The 24,551-nt window shown below is 49.6% G+C and overlaps 1 protein-coding gene across 2 annotated transcripts in view; it reads right to left on the bottom strand.

The window, feature by feature from the left end:
- The window catches only part of ABCC1 (ATP binding cassette subfamily C member 1), a 126,794-nt gene that overhangs the window by 52,124 nt on the left and 50,119 nt on the right, over positions 1-24,551 (bottom strand). For both annotated transcript variants that reach the window (XR_004297883.1, XM_032392185.1), the window contains exons 6-11: positions 17,070-17,131; positions 15,655-15,786; positions 6,999-7,229; positions 6,175-6,352; positions 4,654-4,815; positions 539-631 (exon numbers count right to left, since the gene is read on the bottom strand). Coding sequence is in view for 1 of the 2 variants with exons in the window: in XM_032392185.1 (XP_032248076.1) it covers positions 539-631; positions 4,654-4,815; positions 6,175-6,352; positions 6,999-7,229; positions 15,655-15,786; positions 17,070-17,131 (858 nt within the window). In the remaining variant the exon portion in view is untranslated. The remainder of the gene's footprint in view (positions 1-538; positions 632-4,653; positions 4,816-6,174; positions 6,353-6,998; positions 7,230-15,654; positions 15,787-17,069; positions 17,132-24,551) is intronic.

Raw genomic sequence — 24,551 nt, 5'->3', positions numbered from 1 at the left:
TTTAATCTATACTCTTTTCTATCAACAGAACATGTTTTATGAGGAGAAGGCATGAGCTCTGTTACCTGGCTATTTAAAAACTTAAACAGTACAAAACACTTCTGAAAATAGTTGAACACTGCGCCTAGCAAAAGGTAAGAGGTGAAAAAAGTCAGGGAGTAATTTTTACTCAACTCTCGAAAATGCACAGGAAACACATAAATGACTGAATTCTGTGGGAAATAAGGAATTTCTCAGAGGCTCACAGATGTGATTCTGGTCACTGGCCTAGGAGGTCTTGCTATTTCAGGAACTCTCAACCTTGGCAGTCCATCGGACTCACCCAGGAAGCTTTAAAAACGGATGCCCAGATGAAGTGAACCAAAATCCCAGAAATGGAGCCCAGGTATCAGCATTTAGGAAAGCTCCTCAGGGATTTCCAACAGGCATGGAGGGCGGAGAACCTCCGGGGCCTGTGCAGAAAGAACTTAGCTAAAACCCAAATGGAAAGGCCCCGACAAGAGCCCAGTTTGGAGCCCTACGGAGACAGACACCTTACCTGGTAGGTCTTGGTCTTCATGGCCATCACGGCATTGAGGGGAACCATGAGGATCATCACAGCCACCCCGGCCAGGACGGATGGGCCCAGGTTCTACGGAAGAAAGAGAACAGAGGCCTTCAACAGGGGGCTTCCCTGGCTGAGCCACCCCAGCCGATCCTGCAGACCTGGCCGCTCGTCTTCATGGCAGCTGTGTCACCCTTACCCGGCGACGGGCTGTTAAGAATATTTGGATTTACTCATGAGCATCTCTTGGGGTCCCACAACCCCTTTAAGAACACGAAGGGGCCAGGTGAGTTTCGGAAATTAGAACTTTAGAAAGGTGGGGCGCCTGGGTGGCTCAGTCGGTTGAGCCTCCAACTCTTGATTTCAGCTCAGGTCATGATCTCGAGGTCCTGGGATCGAGCCCCGTGTGGGGCTCCCCACTCAGCAGGGAGTCTGCTTGTCTCCCTCTCCCTCTGCCCCTCCCCCTGCTCTCGTGCTTTCTTTCTCTGAAATAATTTTTTTTTTTTTAAAAGAACTTCAGAAAAGTAATAAGGCACTGAATAGAAAAGAGTTAACACAGCCAGCCTGACAGTTTATCTTGTTTGAAGGCCTGCTTACAAATTTGGCCCTTGGCTGGCATCTGGGAGCTTGGATTTAGGGAGAGCTCCCACCATTCTCAGAACTGGTAGGAGTGGTTCATTGGGCCTCATCTCTTTGTATAAATGATATGGTTTATGCTGAACCCCCCCTTTGTCTTCTGGGAGTCTAGAAGTCTGGTATGTGCCAGGCAGAGGCTACCTGTGTCACCAACCCCCAATAAAAACCCTGGGCATTGGGTCTCTATCAAGCTTCCCTGGCTAACAACATTTCACACGTTGTCAGAACTTGTTGCTAGGGAATTAAGTGCATCCTGTATGAGTCCATTGGGACAGGACTCTTGAAGTCTGTACCTGCTTCCCCCTGATCCCTCCCCCCCGTGTCTTTACACTTTGCTTTTCCTGCTGTAATAAATTAGAGCCACGAGTCCTCCTAGCAACTCATCACCCAGGCGTGGTCTTTGGGACTGCTGACACAGGTGTGGCCATTATATTGCTTTACATGCCCCCTGGGGCCCTAGCACAGCACTCCATCATCAAAGGTACTGATTTCTCAGCACCAAAATAGGAATATTCGCACTGAGAAGATAATCAAGATCAGAAATACTTCCCATTAGTTCAGGTCAGGTGAGGTTATGGCACCACGTGAGTTAAGGAAAACTTCCAGAGCTTTTGGATTTGGGGATTTGTAGATGAGAGGTTGTAGAAGTGTTCTATTATCCCAACTGCAGATAAGAAAACTACCCGAGAGAGGTTAAGAGGCCAAGATAAGATACAGATCTCCATCTTTTAATTTTGACACCTAAAAAGAGACACCTTGAAAAACTGGCCCAGGACATGTACCCAGTGGATACACATGGATGGAACTATAGGGTAATGTGATTTTCTTCTCCCCCTTTAAGCATTTGGAAAACCAGGAGTGCTCATCTCTTCCAAGTCATCACCCACAGGGGCACCAGTCCTAGTCTCCCCAAAAATGCTGCCACTGCTCATAATGGTTTCTGTGAAGTATCTCCACCCAGTGACGATTTATCCACCTTGGAAAATGAAGGAAATTTCTACCAACAATTTAAAGCATTCAGAATGAACTCTGAAAGCAAATAGTATTTAAAAGGTACTTTAAATACGACACCATGTGCTGTTCTATGAACGTAACCTGCACTGCTTCACTCCTTCATCCCAACATCCCTATGATGAGAAGTGCCATTACCACCACCAATTTGCTGATGAGGACACACTGAGACTTAGCGACATTAAGTGATACGGTCACAAACCTAATCAGTGGAAGAGGCAAGATTTGAACCCAGGCAGTCTCATCGCTGAGCCCACACCACCATCACTATCCTATACTGTGGTTTTGATGGTCACACAGAGAAATCCTATTTTCTATCCAAACCAGTGGTTCCCAAACAGGGAAGAACTGCTCCCGGGGGTCATCGGGCAATGTCTGGAGACATCCGGGTCACAACTGGCCAGGGGGAGGGAGGGTGGGGGTTGTGTTCTTGATATCAGTGTGAACAGACCGGGGACACTGCTAAACGTCCTGCAGTGCACAGGACAGCCCCCCAACAACAAAAAACTATCTGACTCCAAAAGTCAGTAATACACTCAGCAACCCTCATCTAAAACAAAACAATGTTCTTAATGGTTCATAAATCAACCCTGGAGGCCGATTCTAAAAGAAGTGTTCCAAAAATATTTCACCCGTGGCTGAAATTTCTGGGGAAGTGGATACCCCAGGATGTCAGCCCCAAAATACATTTAGATTCTGGTATTTATTTCTAAGTTTCATTTCCAGAAACAATTTATAATCACTCATCTTCTGCTGTATAAACAGACAAAAAAAAAGTAAACTACAGTCAAATTAATGGATAATTTGCTGTGCACCTATTAGGTGACTACACTCATGAGAAATAAAAAATAAGGCAAATACAGGACACTAAGGGGTGCCTGGGTGGTTCAGTCAGTGAAGCGTCTTAACTTAGGTTTGGGTCATGATTCCGGGGTCCGGGGATCCAGTCCCGCATCTGGCTCCCTGCTCATCAGGGAGTCTGCTTGTCCCTCTCCCTCTGCCCCTCCCCCCCCGCTCATGTTCGCTCTCTCTCTCAAATAAATACATAAAATCTTTGAAACAAAACAAAACAAAAAATCAAGAAACTAAGCCCATGAGTAACCAACACACTTATCAGGAGAGGAGGGGCAGCTATACTGAGCAGCAAAAAAACTATTCCAGAAAGTAATGTCAGAGGAACTCCTATACTATATTATTGGGATTTAAAAAAGGAAGAAATCCATCTAGTCAACAGGGAAAAGCAATTTGAATGTGGCAGTTGTCACAGCCTTTAAAGATGGGCAGGACTTCATCCTTAGCGAAGAAGGGAAAGGAATTCCTGGCAGAAAGAAAGACACAGGCAAAGGCTCAGAGGTGACAAAGGATAAGTCATGTGTTAGGTCATGAGCACCTCATCAACTTTTCACTTTGAGAACTGCCCTTCCTCATGTGGAGGGGCTGTCAATCACAACTCCACACTTTCAATGTGGGAGGGCGTGTGACCTGGGCTGGCCAATCAGAGAACTCTGCCTCCTGGTTCACAGTGATTGGTACAGGGATGTGACTGGGACTGTGCCCGGTCAAGCAAAGGGCTCCGTGGGACTCTGGCTGAGGAAATGAGGAACGCAATATTCTCTTTTCTCTGACACTGCTCTCAGGAAAGAGGATAAAAGCCCAAAGGTATGGAAGCCACCGAGGAAAATCCCATTGAGAATAAAGTCACCTCAGAGGCAAATAGGGCCAAGAAATGATGAAAGAGTGAGCTTGAGTCCTTAAAGCACTGCGTGAACTCCTGGATAAATCCATGCCTGAAACCATACCCTGTGCTCTGCAGTTATATACACCCGTAAAATTCCCTTTACTTGTTTAGACTATTTTTTCTAAGATTTTATTTATTTGACAGAGAGAGAAAGCCTGTGCACACATGTGAGAGCACAAGCAGTGGGGAGGGGCAGAGGAAGAAGCAGACTCCCCGCTGAGCAGGGAGCCCGATGCAGGGCTCTATCCCAGGACCCTGGGATCATGACCTGAGCCGAAGGCAGATGCTTAACCAACTGAGTCCCCAGGTACTCTGCTTATTAGACTATTTTAAAATGGATTTCTATCCCTTACAACTCAGAGAATCTTGACCAACACAGTTCGAGACTAGTGAATTAAGGAATCTGGTTAGTGTTTGAGAGGATAAAGTGGGAGAAATATGCTGTGTAAGTTATAAGATTGTTAATTATAAACACTGTCAAAAAAAGGACAAATGCAAACAAGTATCATGCCAGCAAAAAGAGCATAAATCCAACAACCAAGGAAACAGATAAAATACCCAGGAATTATCCAACAGACCACAAAATAAAATGTGATAGATGTCAAGAAAAAATAAACCCAGTGAATTACGGAGGTTCTTATCACCGACACCCACTCCTTCACCCCCACTGCCCACGTGAGGTGGTCCCTCCCTCTTGGAGACGGGAACGACGTCAAACACACACCAGCCACAGGAGGTAGAGAGCAAGGATGACTTGCAGAGGAGCCGACCAGATCATGTTAATGTACGTGGCCAGGTCCATGAACCTCTGGGCGTCCACAGACATGAGGTTGACAATCTCCCCGACGGTGGAGGATTTTCTAGCTGAGTTGGTGATCACCAAGGCCTGCAGGACAATGGAGAGAGAAAGTGTGGCGGTGAGTGTGGCAGGCAAGAGCCCTCCCTCCAGGCGCATGTGGAGGAAGAAGACAGCTCAAGAGCAGAAAGCCCACTCTCTTTTCTCCTGCCTTGTTGCCTTATCTGCATTCCCAGCTCATATGTCCCATCACAAAGCCCCAGCTCTTATCAATGACCCTCACTGTCTCATCCTGACTTCTGCAATATGGAAGGGACCCCAAGGCGCCTAAACCAGGGCTTCACACACTTTAGGGTGCACACACATCACCGGGGAAATCTGTTACAGTGTCATTTCAGATGTGGTAAGACTGGGGTGTGGGGCCTGGGACGATGCATTTTCTAACATGCTCCCACATGATACAGATGCTGCTGGTCCGCAGATCAAGGTCAGGGTTTCTCAACCTTGGCATTACTGACATTTGAAGCTGGATACATCTTTGTGGGACTGGCCTGTGCCTTGCAGGGTGCTCCCTAGCATCCCCGGCCTCTACCCATTAGATGCCACCACCTCCAGTTAGGACAACCAAAAACATCCCCTGGAAGGATAAAATTGCCCTGGTTCTCAAACACGGATTTCACACGATTACCTGGGGAACTTAAGAAATAAAGGTGCCCAGGTCCCACCCTCAGAGATCCTGATTTTGTCCGTCTGCGGTGCAGCCTGGGCAGTGGGAGTTGCTGAAGTTCCCTAGGCGAGTCCAACTTACAGACAGGGCTGAGGACCAAAGAACTGGCTCACCTGTCCTCACTATCTGCTAAGCAGTCTCGTCTCAACCCATCGGCTCAAGCAGTGTCTCTGCCCCAGAAGCTAAGAAATTGAAGGGACCCAGAAATTCCCATAGAGCTGGATGTGCACGAATGCCTGCTAAATACTCCCACTATCCAGGGAAAGGACCACCTGCTCAGTTCCAATGGAGAGTTAGAACAAGCTCGGGGTTATCAACAGCAGAGCGACCATGTGAACCCGGATTTTCCCAAGTCGAGTGCCACCTAAGAAACTCAGTTCCGCACGGCTGACATAGGCCTCAAGGAGATGCTTCACGTCGGCTTTGCTAACATCTCATGCCCGGTGGTAAATCCTTGCCAGCTACGGTCATGTGGGTCACCGTCCCACTACTGCTTCAGAAGCTGGGCTTGAAATCCTCAAGGTGGCCCCACAGTGACCCAGCCAAGTCCCCACAGTTTCTGAGGCTACAGTGGGAGACGTCAAATGTGAGCCCCTGGGCATCAGGCCCGGCCCTCACCAGCTTCCGGTTGACCCCACCCCTTCCGGTAGATGACACCCGCCTTCCGGTTGACCCCACCCGCCTTCCGGTTGAACCACCCGCCTTCCGGTTGACTCCCCCACCTTCCGGTAGACGGCGCCGATGACGGCCGTCTTGATCCTCATGCCGCTGACGAAGCAGATGTGGAAGTACTGGTGCAGCACGAGGGTCTGGAGGCAGGCGCTGATGAATAGCAGCGCGGTGTAGAAGTAGCCCTGCCAGTCCGGGGCCTTCTGATCGTTCACGAAGTTGATGAGCAATCTGTGAGGGAGCAAGGACAGAAGGACGGGAGCCTGACGCACACGCACAGGGAACAAGTCATTCCATTTCCGCATTTCCACTCTCTCCGAGCCAGGCGAGGGGGATGTTATTCCTTCCATTTTATGCATGGAAAAACAAGCCCACGGGGGTGACAGGACCGTGCAGGGTGCCTGAGCCTTAGGCTTCTCGTACTGACTGCTCTGGCTCATCACCAGTCACCCGCAGGTGACCAGAGAATGAGAGGCAAAGGTAGGAAGGCAAAGAGAAGGAGCATGTGGCCCCCAAGAGACAAAAAGAGAGAGGTAAACAGAGAGAGGAGGGAGGGGCCCTTCTTTGTGACTTTCTGTTTTCAGGCTGCAGTTTGATGCAGTCTGGCTCATTTTCTTGTTCTTGGTTTCCCTAGACATTCCTCCCTCTTCCTTCCTTCGGCTTCAGGGGGAGTTGGTTTCTGTTACCTGCAACCGAAGTGGCCTGAGTTCAGATGGTATCAAAGCAAAACATCAGGCAAAGCGCGTGAAGACAGAGAGGCTTGGCTTTAAGCCCATGGCGGGGCACACCGGGTGACCCGAAGTCAGAGGTTAGGAGTACTGCCAGTGGAAGGTCAAGGACACAAAGACTTGCCCAGCTGAGAGGGAAAGGGTCTTACTTTAAGATCTCTGGGCCAGCAAACATCATCAGGTCGTGGAGGGCCTTGAATAGGAAGCTCATGAGGAAGTAGGGCCCAAAGGTCTTGTATAACACCTTGAACAGAGACGGCTCCCGCTCCTTCTGGGGGGACTTGACAATCAAAACCTCAGCCTCCTCATTCACATCCACCTGCGAGCCCCCTTTCTGCTTGGTGGGGTCCTTGGAGGAGTACGCCATCTTTGCCTGCTGCCTGGAACACAAAGAGTGTGGAGTGGTTGTGGGGTCTTCCGGAGACTTGGCCAGCCGGCCCGGGGAGAGGCCCAGAGCACCCCACACCTCGGGGAGGCCGGCCAAAGAAAACCAGTCACTGCAGAGAGGCAGCTTAGCACACTACTTAGGAGCACAGACTCGGGACCTTGGCCGGCCAGCTGTGTGACTTTCAGGCAGGTTCCCTAACCAGCCCAGGTTCATCACCTGTTGAACGGGGATACAAGTAGGATCCAGCTCACACGGCTGCTGTAAAGATTAAATGGGTTAATATTCACAAGGGCACTGAAAAGCTCAAGGCCCACAATGATCTACAGATTCAATGCACTCTCTTCTCAGAATCCCAGCTGACTTTTTTATAGAAAATGACAAGCTGATTCTAAAATTCATACAGAAACTCAAGGGACCCAGGACAGCAAAAACAATCTTTAAAAAGAAAATCAAAGTTAGAATGTACACTTTCTGATAACCGTAATCAAGATAGGCATAAGGAAAGGTAAGTGCGTGCGTGCACACACACACACACACACACACACAATCAATGGAACCAGAAATAAACCTGATTGATTTCTGACAAGGGTGTCAAGACCGTTCAATAGGAAAATAATCTTTCTGGGGCGCCTGGGTGGCTCAGTTGGTTAAGCATCTGCCTTCACTTCAGGTCATGACCCCAGGATCCTGGGATCGAGTCCCACGTCGGACTCCTTGCTCAGCAGGAGCTTCTCCCTCTCCCTCTGCCCCTCCCCCCTGCTCATGCTCTCTAATAAAATCTTTAAAAAAATTAAAAAAAGAAAAGAAAAGAACAATCTTTTCAACAAATGGTGCTGAGAAACCAGACAATGAAGTTGGACCCTATTTCATTCCATATACAAAAATTAACTCGAAATGGGTCAAAGACCTAAACACAGAATTACAACTACAACACTCTTAGAAGGAAACAAGTGAGGGGCACCTGGGTGGCTCAGTCGGTTAAGCATTCAACTCTTGATGTCGGCTCAGTTCATGATCTCGGGGTTGTGAGATCGAGCCCCACGTCACGCTCCATGCTCAGCAGGGAGTTTGCGTGAGATTCTCTCTTTCCCTCTACCCCTCCCCCAGCTTGCACACATGCATGCATACTCTCGCTCTCTCCCAAATAAACAAGTAAATAAATAAATAAGGAAAGGTGAAAAATCTTCATGACCTTGCATCTGACAATGGATTCTGAAATACGACACCAAAAGTACAAGCAATAGAAGAAAAAATAAGATCACCTGGACTTTGTCAAAATAAAAAAATGTGTTTCAAAAGACAAAATCAGGAAGTGAAAAGACAACCCACAGGATGAGAAAATATTTGCAAATGAAATATCTGATAAGGGACTTGTAACCAGAGCATGTCAAGAACTCTTACCACACAATAAGGAAAAAAAAAAAGACCAATTTAAAAAGGGGCAAAGAAGATAGGCAAATGGCCATGAAATGTTGCTTGACATCATTCGTCATCAGGGAAACACAAACCAAAACCACAGTAAGGTATTATTTCACACCCACAAGGTGTTATCATCAAAAAGCAGATAATAACAAGTGTCTGCAAGGATGTGAGAAACTGGAGCCCTCGCACTGGCCCCTATGCAGTCCCCTCCCACTCGGAGGAGGATATAGCAGAAACAATGGAGTGCGTGCCACTTTCAAGATTAGGTCATAGAAAACACAGTGGCTTCTGTCTTGCCCTCTCTTGGGTCATTCCCTCTAGACAAAGCCAACAGCCATGTGAGGATGATACCGGAGGAGCCCCCATGATGAGACATTGCCAAGAGCCAACCTTGACTTACTAGCCATGTGCAACCTGAAAGCAGGGCCTACAGCCCCAGTCGAGCCTTCAGATGATGCGGCCCCAGCTGACATGCTGAGTGCAACTTTAGGAGGCGCTGAGCCAGAACCACCCTGCTAGGCTGGATCCCTGACCCAGAGAAACTATGTGAGAGAGTAAATGTTCACTGTCATTTTCAGCTGCTAGGTTTCAGGTAATGGATTACACAACGGACATACCTCCTAGCTTGTCTCCCAAATTAAAGTCAACATCTTCAAATGGCCGGACATGGGCTACACCACCAAAACACATGCTTCATCCTCACCTAACCAAACATTAGCAATTTACAGGATCCTTCCATGGCATAAGTATATTGAACAGCATTCAATTTCAGAAGGCTCTCCCTTGTCACGTCGATGCCACACACTTGACTATTTAAACCACCTGACACTTTCTCTTGCCAACCACAGCCTTCCAATCTGCCTCAGCTCACTCCCCACCCTAGAAAAGGACCAGAAATATGGGAATCTCCTCCAGGCTCTGGGGTTGATCAGGTGTGTGTCCCATCCATCCCAACCCAGGACATGTGTGGGCGTCCATCCACTCTGTCCATGTCCACAGCCTGTGACCCATGCAAATGACCACCACCAGGGCCTCCTCCCTGCTCCCTCATTTCCTCCCACTCTTGTTCCCTGACAGCCAAGCTCCTGCACAGCAGCCCATGGGACCTTCCTAAAAACACATCATCCCCCTACTTCAACTCATGGCTTCCCGCTGCATCCAGAAAAAAACCTAAACTCTGTGTGAAGTTGTATAACTTCCTATGTGTGCTGTAACAAATTACCACAAACAGTGGCTTAAAGCAACACAAATTTATTGTCTCAAAGTTCCGGGGGTCAGAAATCTGAAGGGGGCCCACAGGGTTACATTCCTTCTAATCTGTTTCCTGGTCTTTTCCAACTTCTAGAAGCCTCCTACATTCCCAGGCTTGTGGCCCCTTCCCTCCGATTAAAAGCCAGTTGCAGCTGCAGAGCACTCCCCGCCCCCCTGACCTCCTGTCTCCTTTTACAAGGACCCAGTGATCATATCAGGCCCTTTGCCTTTGCGATATAAGGTTGTAGGGACCAAGACATGGACATCTTTGTGTGTGCATTATTCCACCAACCACATTGCCAATGTCACCGTGCACGATCTTCCCTACTCCCTTTAATGACCTGCCCTAAAGCTGCCCTTTTCTGACTGGGATTTTTAGTATAATTCCTTTTAGCACACACAGACCTCCTTGGCAAGGAAGAAAGAGGGCCAGGCGAAGAGGAAGGGAGTGGCTCAGCCTGCCCCGTCCATTCTCTGTACCACTTCCTAAGCCAGACCTGGCCCTGGGCCTGCGTGGGCTGCTGGTAACCCAGGGCTGTTTCCAATGGCCAAGAGACAGGTGCCAAAGGGTCAGGGAGAAGGTCTCGGGCAAGCAGAGAGGAGGAAAGCTCAGGCCTGGGTGGACAAGGTCAAGGTCAAGAATGTTAAGAAGGATCAGCTAAGGCCAAGACAAGAAAGAAAACTATCCCATGAACAAGAGGCCTACAAAGGAGGGAAGTGCTCCAGGAGGGGAGAGGAAGCAAGCCGGGCATCTGTAAGCTCTGGCTGGGAGGGGAAAGGAAAGTTGGAGGGAAAAAGTCTGAGTCAGGGGAAAACTGTCCAGAGCAAGGGAACAGAAAAGGGTAGGTAAGCTGAAGGCTGGGGAGAAAAAGGGCCTTTCTGAGTAGATCAGACTCCAATGTGTGCAAAGATGCCCATCAGTCACTTGTCCACCAATGAACTAAACACATGTTCTGGGTCAAACTCTGGACAGAGCCCTACCATCACAGAGCCTCATGAGAGGAAAGGATTAGCAAACATGACTTCACCAGACTCTTACTGGTGCTATCATGGGGGCTTTCCCAGAGGAGGTGACATCAAAGCAGTGCCCTGCAGGATGAGAGAATCAGGAGAAGGAAAGGATGCTCCAGGCAGGGGGAACAGGATGAACAAGGCCTGGAGCTAAGGATTGGAAATGAGGTTTGGCAACCCTTTCTTGAACAGGCGAGAACCTCAGGGTAACCTGAACAGGACTGGAAGCAGACTGCAGGAGGCCTGAACCTACGAAAGAGCAGCGAGGCGCTGAGGACTCTGTCATTTGTCATGAAGGCTTTAGGAAAGGCCAAATCTCAAACTTAAAAAAGTCTTAGCACAACTGAAATTTCTACATTTCTGGATGTCTTCTGAGCATCATGGTCTTTGACCCATAATAAATATCCAGTATAATATGGAAAGGCAGACTTGACCTACACTTGCAAAAAATGGATTTTACAAACTTGGTGCATATTTTCACTCTGCTTAGCGCTAAGGATATACAGAATGATAGTTTCTGGAACCACAGAGGGAGTGGCAAGGGTCCCCCTCCCACCCCACCCTAGCCCCTGGGTAGCCCTGGCAGGATTTTAAACATGTTGCTTATGAATGCAAATGACTCAAGCTTTCCCCCAACTACCCTACCCTTTTCTCAAGTTTTTTCAGTGCTTTCTGTTCCTCAAAAACAGAGCTTCTCAAAGGGGGTTGTTTTGTAAATGCCACATTCTCGGATTGTCAAGACTGAGCCAGATACTAGACCTTCTGTGACCTACAGAACTTCGGTCCCCCAAAAAAGAGCTCAACAAGAATCCGTGTAGGTTGAAAAACCTGCCTGAAATTACTAACTCTGTTTTCAGACATAAATCCATAGTGTGTATTTTGTTGTTCTTGCAAGCTTCAATATACCTTGAATTTTTTTCAGGAATGCAACTATTATTGAAACGAAGGGGTGACTGCATTTCGTTCAGAACTTTGCTAAGCGTTGGCCACAACTCTGCAAAACCTCTTCTGTGAGGGCGACTGACCATGGTTCTGGAGATCTGGAGGGATTTGCAGCTGTCACAGGGAACCCTCCACTTTGGGACAAGCAGCGACTCTCCGTTCTGTTCTCCCAGCGCGCGCCTGAGAATTTACTCACTGAAATACATGTTGTCTCATTACAAATCCCTTGTTTCCGTTTTCCCTTAAAGTCTAGTGAGAGCATTTTGTTAATTTTTAAATTTTTAGCTATATGGGTGGGCTATTTTTATTGATACATTATCTGAAAGTAACTGTATTGATGTCAGAAAATCTTTGTATTCAAGGCAACAGTGAGTCTGCAAGGTTCAGAACCACCGTTCAGCACGTGCATGCTGGCGCTTTGTGTTGTTTTTTTGTTATTTTCTGTCTGCATTTCTTTACAAAAGAGAGACAAGTAAGCAAAAATGGCCACTCTGGGGGCGCCTGGGTGGCTCAGTCGGTTAAGCATCTGCCTTTGGCTCAGGTCATGAACCCAGAGTCCTGGGATGAAGCCCCCCATAGGGCTCCCTGCTCAGTGGGGAGCCTGCTTCTCTCTCTCCCCCTGCAGCTCCCCCTGCTTGTTCTGTCAAATGAATAAAATCTTTAAAGAAAAAAAAAAGTCACCCCTTCTTTAAGCACGTTTTCTGCCATACACACAGACACACACACACACACAGAGCCTTATTGAGGTATAACTGATGTATGCTCAATTGCACATATTGGGAATGTACGAATTGATGAGTTTTGACCTATATGGATACACACACCTGTAAAACTGTCCACAAAATCAAGATGGTAAACATATCCACCCCCCCCCCCCCCCCCCCCAAGGCCCGCCAGGGCCCCTCGGTAACTTCTCCCTCCCACCTGCAGGCTGTTCCCTAGCTAAGTGAAGAGGCCTGGCCACAAGGGGCCACACCAAGAAATCCCAGCTGAAAACAGGACCTTCCCTTCGCCCACCACGTCCACAGGGGTTACAGGTGCCAGATCTGGTTTGTGACTCTGGACACAGAGCGAAGGACCCATCTGCCAGTGACCCAAGGCAGTGAACCCCCAAGCTGAGAACCCCTAAAGGCAGAGGTATTGAGAGAGCCAGTGCCTCTAGGGGTGGCCCATGTTGGAGCCCGAGGAGCCAGGGCTCACCCCGTCCTCCCAGGCAAGATGGGAACGCCCAGCCTGGTTCCGCATCCAGATGAATCAACACAACTTGTATGGTATTACCTGCCCAGAGTTTACCCAGGACCATGACAGGGCTTCTCAGATGATGTTTATCTCCGTGAACTGTCAGAAAACCCTCTGAGCACAAAACAGAGGCTCTGGGGCATTAAGGGACCCGAGGGACAGCCCCTAAGGCCCCCACCCTGGTCTCCCTGCCCCCCCTCTCACTTTCCCCAGGGCAGCCCCGCTGGTTATAAAACAAAACTCAGGACATGCCACTGGCCTGCATAACCCACCTCTGACTTCTCACTGCACTTAGGATCAAACCTGAACTCACTAGCATGGCCGATGAGACCCCTGCAAATGCTTCTCCTACCTTACCTCCTTCCATTCTGCCCCTCACACACTCCACTCGGGCCACGCTGCCCACCCCCCAACCCCGCCTTCTCCATAAGCACGCCGGACTCACCTCTACCTCAGGACCTTTGCATGAGCTGTCCCCTCTAACCATAAAGCCCTTCCTACACATGCGGCTCACTACCTCCTTCAATACGAACTTTTGCTCCAATGTCACCTTCTGAGAGGCCATCCCCAACCACAGCTTCTCTATCAGCTTCCTCAACCACTCCTGTCCCACCTCCCTGCTATAATCTCCTAAAACCTAACACTCTCCAAAACTTTCCCCGTCAGCGTATGTTCGACTGCTGTCCTGTCTCCTATATGGAATGTAAGGTGGCCCCCAACAAGGAGCCTGTTTGGTGCCACTTTCTGAACGCAGAGGGCCTGAACAGACCACACAGTAGCAGGAGACATGAAATCTGCTGAATGAATCAGTTAAGGGCCAGGCCGGGGATAGACAGGGCTTCTTGTTCAAGCCTGGTCCTCCTTCCATGGAGCCTCCGGGGCAACCTCTCCCACACCATCTGCAGCAACCTGCTCATCAAGAAGGATGCCACCAGCCAGGCTGGGAATAGAACCAGGGAGCCGCCTCTGCCTGAGAACCTCCAACTGGGTCATGGGCACAAGATTTAGGTGGAGCTCTATGTGCACAGAACACCGCCCATCTCACGATGCCCGCCTACAGAGCCTTACACTCAACCTGCCTCCCCTAAGACAACGTCTCCTGTGTCCGTGGCCACCCCGAATGGGCCACCAGCTCAGCATCACAAGGGCCTCTGCTGGTGTTCTAGTAGCCAACAGTACGAATGTCCCCAGTTCCCACCCCCCAAGCCAGGCCTGATCGAAGATCTATAACCTGGGTGTTCTGGCAACTGGACCTCAAGTCCAAGGTTTTTCTCCTGGAAGGACAACTGCTCTGTGGGAGATCCAACACACCAGGCTGGCCCCACTGGCAGCCAGTGCTAAGAGGTCAACAACAGGCCCACCCCATAAAACCGCAGGAGTAATGACAGCCACTTTTGGTTCTGCTCCTACTACCACCCTCTACCATCCCCACGTCACTCACAAGTTCTCAACTGCCTCCTCTGGACACAGGACACACGCCAAGTCCAATGACCTACCCTCCTGTAACAGCCACTTTACTTTCTTACCGGCACGTAATACAATGCTGTTTCATGTAACTGAGGACGTCTTAGATTTGATGAAATCAAGTATGTGCTGCAGAGGCCCCGGCCTAATTCCCAAAACAACCTGATGACAGACGTCACGTGATGGCACGCAGCTAACAACGGGAGGAGTGTCTAAAACGCAGGATACCGGGGCGCCTGGGTGGCTGTCGGTGAAGCGTCTGCCTTCAGCTCAGGTCATGATCCCGGGGTCCTGGGACCGAGCCCTGCATCGGGCTCCCTGCTCCGCGGGGAGCCTGCTTCTCCCTCTGCCTGCTGCTCCCCCTGCTTGTGCACATACTCTAATAAATAAATAAATAAAACATCTTAAAAAAAGATACATAAATAAGATTCAGGACACCAAATGTGAGCCATAATGTAAACTATGGGCTCGGGGGTGATCATAATGCATCAGCGTAGGTTCATCACTTCTGACAAACGTCCCTTTCTGCTGGGGGACACTGATAATGAAGGAGGCGATGCACGTGTGGAGGAAGGGGGTACACAGAACTCTCTGTACTTTCTGCTCTAAAAACTGGAGTCTATTTTATTTTTAAATCCAGCACAGTCAAAACACCCTTGGTGGGGGATTCTTTGGCAGAACACCTGCTGAAGTGATGGGCTTGGTGTGTTGAAGCCAAAACATTGAGAAGAGCAAGAACTCAGGATGCTAGACACTCTCCGGGAGACAGGCAAGGTGGCGCTGTCTCAGGCGGGTGGGGTCGCGCGCCCCAGGCACGCACTTGCCAAGGGCCCAAGCAAACGGCATCAATAGCCTCTCGATGCACGTCTTTTGCTCTTCTTGTCTATCCACTGCCTTAGCTACATGGAAGACTCTTCCTGGATCTCGCAGATGAGCCAACCGTGGCTGGGAAGAGCGAAGCAGCTCGCCCAGGACCATGAAGCTAATAAGAGGTGATGCTGCCACCATTCCCTGGTGGCAGGAAAGGGGTGACTGCGTGGTCCCAGAGAGTGCCCGGCTCTCCCCTGTGGCAAGAGGCTCACACTTACCTTTTGGATTTGGCACACTCCTTCTTCCAGTTCTTTACCAAAACGGGCACAACTTGTTCTGATGTGTCCTCCTTATTCAGGGACCAGAGATCGGTGCTCTCCAGGGGCTGGCGGTAGCCCCGGACCATCAGCCTGGGGCCAAAAGAGCAGGGGGAGGCGATGAGAGTCGGGAGGAAGAGGACGACGACCCTCGCTGCCCACACCCGCCGTCACGATGGCAGCACGCACTTGGGAAAATCGCAATACGCATGGGACATTTGGGCACATTACGTCATCACTGCTAATTCTGTTACGTCGCCCAGGAAGCACAGCTTCATTTTTTAAAGACACAGAATATTCAGGATACAGCTTTTACAATGGCTCCCATTTACTTTAAAAAAAAAAAAAAAAACTGTTTTTAAGACTCAGGGGCAAAGCATTAATCATTGTCAAATCTGAGTGATAAGTTCATTAAGCTTGATCAGACTAGTCTTTCTACGTGTTTGGGCACTTTCATAATAGAGAGTAAACCTATCATTTTAACTTGTTGTTTTGAAATAATACCAAACGTACAGAAAAATCACACGCATTGCACAAAGAATTCCTACCTCCCCCTGCTCACCGCTGCTAACATTTTGCCACATCTGCTGTACTATTCTGTCTCTAACTATCAACATACACATACAGACTTTTTCTGAACCGCTTCAGAGTAGGCTGTAGACTCGACACACCTGCACCCCTCAATGTTAGTGTGAATCCCCCTAAAAAAGGGGCATGCTTTCACAGAAGCCAGAGAGCGATTCATCAAAATCAGAAATAGGAGCAAGGATGACATGACCTGCGGACCACACTCAAACTACCCCAACCGTCCCAGAGATGTTCCTTAACTGTTAATTTGAACAATATTTAATTAAAAAAAAAAAAAAGATGTCTGCGCAAAGTTTATAAAGACAAGGAACCATGCTTATGAGGGGAAAAAGGATTCATATAATCCTGGGTAAGATGCTGACCATGTGCAGAAAGAAATGTGCAGGCAAAACGGACAAGAAGAGAGCTTAAAGTGAGTGTTGCCTCAGGTGTTTTTGGTTGTGGATCTATGCATGTTTCTCTTACCCACATTTCTTATGGGTCACGGGTATTATTTTTCTAATGGCAATTTCATTTCTCTGAAACAATGCCAACAACCGTAATTACACCTGATGTCAAAAACAAACAAACAAACAAAAAACCCAAATCCAAAAACCAAGAGCGCACGGTTTCTAAGTGCCCCGGGTGAAGCCGTGCACAGAGGCGCAAGCCGTCTGTGGTCACACATCGAGTCCGTGCACGCGGGCACAGGGTCGGTGTCTGAGCCCTGGGCCCAGGGCAGCCACGCTCAGCACACGGGTGAGGGGTGACGGAGGGACAGCGGGCCCAAGGCACCGGCCTGGCCTTACCCTGTGATCCACCAGAAGGTGACTCTGGAAAGGAAGGAGGCGCTGGATTCCGGGCAGGGATTCTGGTGGAGAGAACACAGAGGGTGGGAGCAAACAGGAAATGATTGATTAAACTTCTCATCTAGGCCGGCGCTCGGAAACAAGCAGCTGAGCAGAGCGGTCTTACCCTCCAAAGGACCAGCAGCCACCGCACGCCGATGACTCACGCCAGAAGGGTTTCTCTCCTGATCCCCAAGAACCTCCCAAGAAACACATGGCAGCTCCCCAGTTTCATCCAGGAAATATTTCCTGTCTACTATGTGCAAAAGTGGTATAGCGTGCCACTTACCCACCCTGCATTATATTCATTCCCACAGCAACCCGGTGAGTGTGGTGCGGCCCATATCCGCCCATGTTACCCCCTTCATTCACTGATTGCAATCATTCAACACATATTGTCTGAGCACCAACTACGTGCCAGGCACTCTACAAAATGCTAGCATTATCCTGTATCCTCACAGAACCTTACGAGGGTGGTAATTACTATTATTTCTGTTTCACTCATTCATTCAACAAATATTTTCTGAGCACCTGCTACGTGTCCAGCACCATGTATATAAATCTGAGCAGACACAATCCCCACCTTCAGGAAGGCGGAAGTGTCCTGGAGTAATAGTAACACCTGCTAACTTCTCTACTAGCTAGCTCTGCTGTAAGTGCTTTACACAAATCATCTCATTTAATGAGACCACCCAAGAAGTAGTTAAAAGCATCATCCTCACTTTGGAGCTAAAGAAACAGACGAGCAGAGGGACCGGAATGACCTTGCCAGGCTCCCCCAGCTAGAAGCAGTGGACACAGACTGGGAGCCCCTAACAGGGTTCAGAAAGAGACATTAATCAAATGGTCCTGTGAGCAAACACAAAACCACAACTGCGATGAGGATCGTCCCCTGAAGTTAGGTCAGTATACCAGTGAGGTCACGGTATCTTAGTGAGATCACAGCAAGAGAGCCAATAAGCGGATGGAGTCTGATCCAGCTGACAAAGGTCAGAGAAGGAGTGCCTGAGCTGGGGTCTGAAAACTGACTAAAGGATAACAAGGAAAGGGGAGGAGCAAGGCAGTCTCAGCAGCGAGAGCACGTGTGCAAAGGTCCTGTGGCAGAAGGGAGAATAACCTACACTGGGAACCAAGAAGGGGCTGAGCAGTCCTCACTGGAGGCCATATAAGGGATTCTGGTCTTCATCCCAAGGGCAAAGGGAAATCATCAACACATTCCAAGCAAGCTCTCAAAGAACCTCTTTCCCAGAGGCACAGAGAGGAGCTCCAACACACACACACACACCCCACCCCCACCCCCCACCCCAGGAAAGGGATGTCAACACGGAGCCTCTGAGACCACACACAAGGGCTGACTTTCCACGCTGATACATTCAGGTCTATATTCTGAAATGCACTTTCAGTGAAGGGGTGGGGGTCACCACACAATGTTGAGGTCTCTAACAGAGGAGGCCGCTCCGCGTTCCAGCATTTTTCAAAGACGGCCTTGGAGAGTCCAACAAGCAAACACGTTCTACCACAGTGGTTTTCCAACCAGGCTGCAGGTGCTTTAAAAACAACACCGTACCTGGTCCCCACCTCCCAGAGATTCTGATCAAGCTAGTATGGGGTGGGACCAGAGCATCAAGTTTTTGTGCTTGTTTTTTACTCCCAGAGTCTCCTTGGCAAAGTGGCTTGGCAGGAAATGTCCCAGATAAGCCGCAAATGTCTTGTCACACCTGTTACCATGGAAGCTAAAGACACAAAGCCTCAGAAGCAACCAGAAGTGGCTCCCAACTTGCCCAAAAAGGGACGATGTGAGCCGCGGTCAGGATAGTAAATAGAAGGGACTGTGACGATCACATATGTTTAAAGACACAATCTCACAATGACACTGAAAAAAAAAAAAAAAGGGCAACCCCTTGGTGTCGTTCATGAAAAGACACATGTGAACCAAGCCGCTATCTGAGAAAACAGAGCAAGGGCAGGAGACAAGGATGTCCTCCACCTTTTCTAAATGAACTTCACCACAGGGTGACCAAAGAGATGAGGGGAAGTGTCTTTGCATAGAAATAGTCCAACCAGGGCGCCTGGGTGGCTCAGTGGGTTAAGCGTCCAACTCCTGATTTCGGCTCAGGTCATGATCTCGGCTCAGGTCATGATCTCAGGGTCATGAGATCGAGCCCCACATAGGGCTCTGCGCTGGGTGTGGAGCCTGAGATTCTCTCTCTCTCTCCTTCTACCCCTCGGCCCCTCCCCCGCTAAAAAAATAGTCCAGCTAATAAACAAAGAATGAATGACAGAACATTAAGACAATGCGCCATTTTGCAACCACAGTGGATTATTGGAACACTTGGGAGATACCCAAGGATTATTATGAATGCTTTTAGGCCAGAGACTGGTGTCATTGTTGTACTGTTTAAAATCCTTATCTTTCAGATATTCTCACTGGGGAGAGCTGGGTGAAGGGCAGACAGGAATTCTACTATTTCTGCAACCTTTGGTAAGTCAAGTTGTTTCAAAATAAAAAGTTACCGAATATGTTTAAATCCCTATCTTTCAGAGATATGTACTGAAGTGTTTACACAGCAGGGGGCAGGGTAAAGAAAGAGTCTGTGGCAGTCTATTATACGCTGCTACTTCTGTACACATGGGGAAGCTTCCATCATAAAAAGCTAAACGAAAAGCTTCCCCAGTGACGCAAACACGCATCCTGGGCCCAGAACCGCTGGGCTCCACTCTGGGGCCACAGGGGGGTGTCAGGAGGTTCCCAGCCCTGCCTGCACCAGAGTCCAACCTGGGGAGCTCGTTGAACACGGGTGGGCCAGGGTCCCACCCCAGACCAGCTTAAATCAGTGCCTCTAGGCTGGGGCCCTGGCCTCAGGAGATTTTTAATAAGGAAATCAGACACTGTTTGCCTCAAAGACCTGTGTTCCAGACCAACCTGAAGCAGGTAAGTTCAGACTTTGGAGCCAGGGTTCAAATCCCAGGGATGCCATTTTCTCACTGAATGACCTGGGCAAGTCACTCCACCTCAAAGCCTTGGTTTTCGAATCTGGGAGATGGGAGCGGTGTGTCAGGCTGCTCAGCCTACCTCACACGACTATGAGGAGGGACAAATGAAATGAGTCCACGGGACTGTGTTGTAAGCTGGAACTTTCTCAACCCAGGGTGGCAACATTATTCGAGGGGGAGGCGGGGGCATTTGCTCTGGAGGCTGGTGGTGGGTGGGTTATCAGGTCAACCTCAAATGCACCTCAACTATAGCCCAATTCCACCCCAGTGTGAAAAGGTGGGGTCCCAGTGGGGAAGGGGAAGTGGAAGGGGGTGGGGCACAGCTGACAATGACTCATTTATTTCTTGAGCAAATATTTAGGGAGGGCCTGCTTAGGTGCCAGGAGGTAGCTAAGGGCTGGGGACAGAGCTATGCACGAGACAAGAAGGCGAGGTCCCCACCTGATACCGCTTCCCACCGGGGAAGGGGGAGATGGACAATTAGCAAACCGATGTGAATAAACATCTAAGTATCAATGGGAGAGTCACAACAAAGAAGAAAAATGAAGGTGCCAGAGAAGGCTGGGGGCCGGGGGCCTGCTTATGCGTGAGGCAGCAAACAGCAAGGAGATCAGAGGGAGGCTCTGAATCCCAGTCCTGCCACTTACCAGCTGTGGGACCTTGGCCAAGTTACCTGGTGCGGAGATTAAACGAGATGAAGCATGTTATAAGATTCCTTAGAATAATACCTGGCACAGAGTGAAAGCTGGAAGAAACAGTATTAATGGTATTAATACCAAAATCCGAAACAGAATAATAACGTCTTCCATTTCTCGCAACCCCACGACACACCGAGCACCGTCCCAGGTGCTTTACACAAGGGTTGGCAAAGAAAGGCCCACAGGCTGGCGGCTTGTCAATAAGGTGTGACTGGCACACAGTGATGCCTGCTCATTTACATACCGTCTACTTTTACATACTGTCTGCTTTTGAGCCACGATGGCTGAGGTGAGTAGTTGCAACACAAGCTACGTACGGGGTCCACAAAGCCGGAAACATTTACTGTCTGGCTCTTTACAGAGAAAGCTGGCTAAGCTCCGCTCACATCAGAGCTCACAACACCCTGAAACGGGGGTCACTAAGGCAGAAACCAGAGCTTCAATGACGGCCTTTTGCCTCCAAACCCGGTCTTCTCTCAGTCTTGGCATCGACATGGAGCATCGCTGTGCGAGTTACAGACCTTGCACAGAGATGCCCAGCAGAGGGGCAGGCGGGGGCTGAGCTGCAGCCCGTGTCCAGCTCAACAAGACCCCCAAGCCCTATGCCTGTGACGGGCTGCGTCAGCCTGAAGGAGGCAGGGCGGTGTCCAAATTCATCCACCCACACGCGGTACATTTCTTCCTCATTTGCAAGGAGACGGGGTGCAGACAGCAGGGTGCTAGGCGCATGCACACAGGAGAGGTCCCCAAATCCTGGCATTCTCTCAAAATCTGGCAACTCCAGCCACGGGCAGGAACGAAGCAACCAATTCCGACTGCGGAATTGAAGGCAAATTCATTCCCTTCCCACCCTCCTGGATACAAATGGAGTCGTACCCCCTGAGACCCTAAGAAACGACAGCCCAGAGGGAAAAGATTAATCCTTACTCTGGCCAGGAAAAATCCCAGCTGCTGCAAGAAAATTCTCCCGGCAAACGCAACGAGATCGCCTTATTAACAAGAACATTTCACAGTTTCTAATTTGCATGCTCCAAGAGCTTTGTCCAATTCGCCTCCTCCCTCCTTGGCGTCCAAACAGGGATTTTCAGATTACGAGAAGCCACATCACGCCGAGAGACGGCCCGCGTCACCAGCACAGAGAAGGAAATCTCTAAGTTGGAGAGCTGGTTTCTGGAAGTCCCTATGTGACATCGAAGGAAGGCCTTATATGATCACAGACAACTCGAATTCTGAAGTAGTCGAGAACTGATAACTAAAGAAGAAAAACGAAGGGCATGGGTGCTGGATGAGAACCCAGAAGGCATCCCATTCAACCGAAACCAAGCAGAACATTCTCGAAGCTGCCAGCTCGGGGCCTCCCAGCCACTGAGGCTGGAGCAGAGTAACTCCCGTCCCAGGAAGGAGGAGACTTAATAACGGGGCTCCCAGTCACTCAGAAAGGAGAAAAATTCAGACAAGCCCTGGAGGAAGGGCAGGGGGAGAAGAACGTCTGATATAGGCAACACAGAGAGAAAGCTACATTCCTTGGCATCTGTATCTGGCACTGGCCGATTTGGCCAGAAACCATGCGGCTTAAACCGATTTGGTACAACAGTCCCAAGCACTGGTTCTTTAAGGATGGGTCATTCATGAGCTCACACCGGGCAGTTTGGGGACCTTGTCTGGGTCCTTCGGCACTCTGGCCTTCTTGTCACACATTCTCGGGGTCCCCGCACCTCTCTTCTGGTGTTGATTTCTGGTTTTTTGTTTTTTTTTTTGGTTTCCTGCTGGCAAATTCCCACTCTGCACTGCCTTCACGTCCTGCAGTAAGGGGGTGTATGATACATTAACACAGCTTAGGGCGGGGGTGCTCCGATGTGGCCCCCCATCACCAGCAGCCAGGGTGCCTGGGAAGTGGTTAGAGAAGCAAAGGCTTGGGTCCCACCAAGACCTACTGATGCAGAGCCTCTGGGGGTGGGGCTCAGCGGTCGGTGGTTTACCAGGCCTCCCAGGTGATGCACACTCAGCTGTGCTAACCCAGGAGAAGGGCTTTTGATCTTAGGCAAGACCCTCCACCACTCTGGCCCTCCATACTTGCATCTGTACAATGAGGGGAGACTCACAGTCCTGCCTCATCGAGATGCTTCGAAAGGACTAAGTTAAAAAACAAAAACAAAAAAACCCACAACACCGCAGAGGGTCACTGTATGGCTCAGCCTCCCTCCTGACCCGCCTGCGCCACTGGAATGGCTGTGTCACCAACCTCTCTGTGTCCCACGCACCCTCCTCCTTTCAGCCGGGGGGGGTGGGGGGGAAGGCGGGTCTTCCAAAACACCTCCAACCTGAGCATGTCACTCCCCACGCTGAGAATCTTCCATCGGGTCAAGATCGCAAGTCCTCATGGTGACACACAATCCTACCCGTGATTTTGCACGCTCGGCTCCTTGGCCCGTGCAACCCAGCCAAGCAGATCATGCAGTTCCCAAACACCCACAAGTTCCTTTATACGGCTGGATCTCTGCACATGCTCGGTCCTCCGCCGGGAGCACCTTCCCGCGCAGCCTTATTGGCCTGGCCAACGGCCTCTCATTTCTTGGACACAGGCCTCTCCTCAATGGTCAGGTTTGTTCATTTCGGTCCTCACAGTCTGGCTGAGCACCGAGCACCACCCGTCCCCACCCCACACCGAATTACTAACGACCAACAGCATAAAGGAGAAAAGCCTTCAACACGGAGTTTACGACGCTTTCATAAACAGTCCAAGCTCTGTGGCTGCCTCTGGGCTGTGCGGGGCACAGACTGACCAGGAGGGGCAGCAGGGAACTTTCTGGGGGTCCTGGTAATGTTCTAGATCTCAACAGGGCCTTGGGTGACTCGTCTGTCAGCAAACATCAAACGGTAACCTCAGATTCAGGCATTTCACTATGTAAATTCTGCTTTAAGAAAATCAGAACTGTTGGGGCGCCTGGGTGGCTCAGTTGGTTAAGTGACTGCCTTCGGCTCAGGTCATGATCCCGGAGTCCCGGGATCGAGTCCCGCATCGGGCTCCCTGCTCGGCGGGGAGTCTGCTTCTCCCTCTGACCCTCCCCCCTCTCATGTGCTTTCTCTCTCTCTCTCAAATAAATAAATAAAATCTTTAAAAAAAAAAAAGAGAAAGAAAGAAAATCAGAACTGTTAAACAGATATGGAACTCTAGCTCATGGTTTGCACGGTGAAGTGTCTGGGGGAAGGATCCTAAGGATTTCAAAGTAAGTTTCAGATACCAAAAAAAAAAATTAGCCGGTCGGCTAGTAGGCTGGCTGGTCGGTTGGTCGGCTGGTCGGCCAGATACGTGATCAAGCAAGGTTAGCAAAATGTTAACTGTGAAATCGGACTGGTGAGTAGATGGGTATTCATTGTGTCATTCTTTCAACTTTTCTGTGAGTTTGACATGCTCACAGCAATATATTGGGGGGGAAATATATTCCATATTTATGGACAGGGCTAAAAATACTTCTTACGCCAAATGAACTGAGCAATTTTCCTGAATGTGCTAAACCAATGCTTTTCAACCGTGAACCACCCGTGGATCTTGTTAAAACGAGACTCTGACCCAGCAGGGCTCAACCGGCCTAAGACTCTGCATTTCTAACAGCACCTGGGGAATGCTGATGGAGCTGGTCTGAAGACCCCACTTTGAGAAGTCTATGCTAGGACCACATTAGCCCTTGACACCTCCAAGTGCAAATGGAAACACCCTCCTGCACCCGCCCCACCCTAAGCAGGAGGCTTG

This window comes from Phoca vitulina, unplaced genomic scaffold (genome assembly GCF_004348235.1).
Source record: "Phoca vitulina isolate PV1807 unplaced genomic scaffold, GSC_HSeal_1.0 scaffold66, whole genome shotgun sequence".
NCBI classification, from domain to species: domain Eukaryota; kingdom Metazoa; phylum Chordata; class Mammalia; order Carnivora; family Phocidae; genus Phoca; species Phoca vitulina.
The sequence above is the reverse complement of the archived record's forward strand: the minus strand, read 5'-3'. Positions and strand labels throughout refer to the sequence as shown.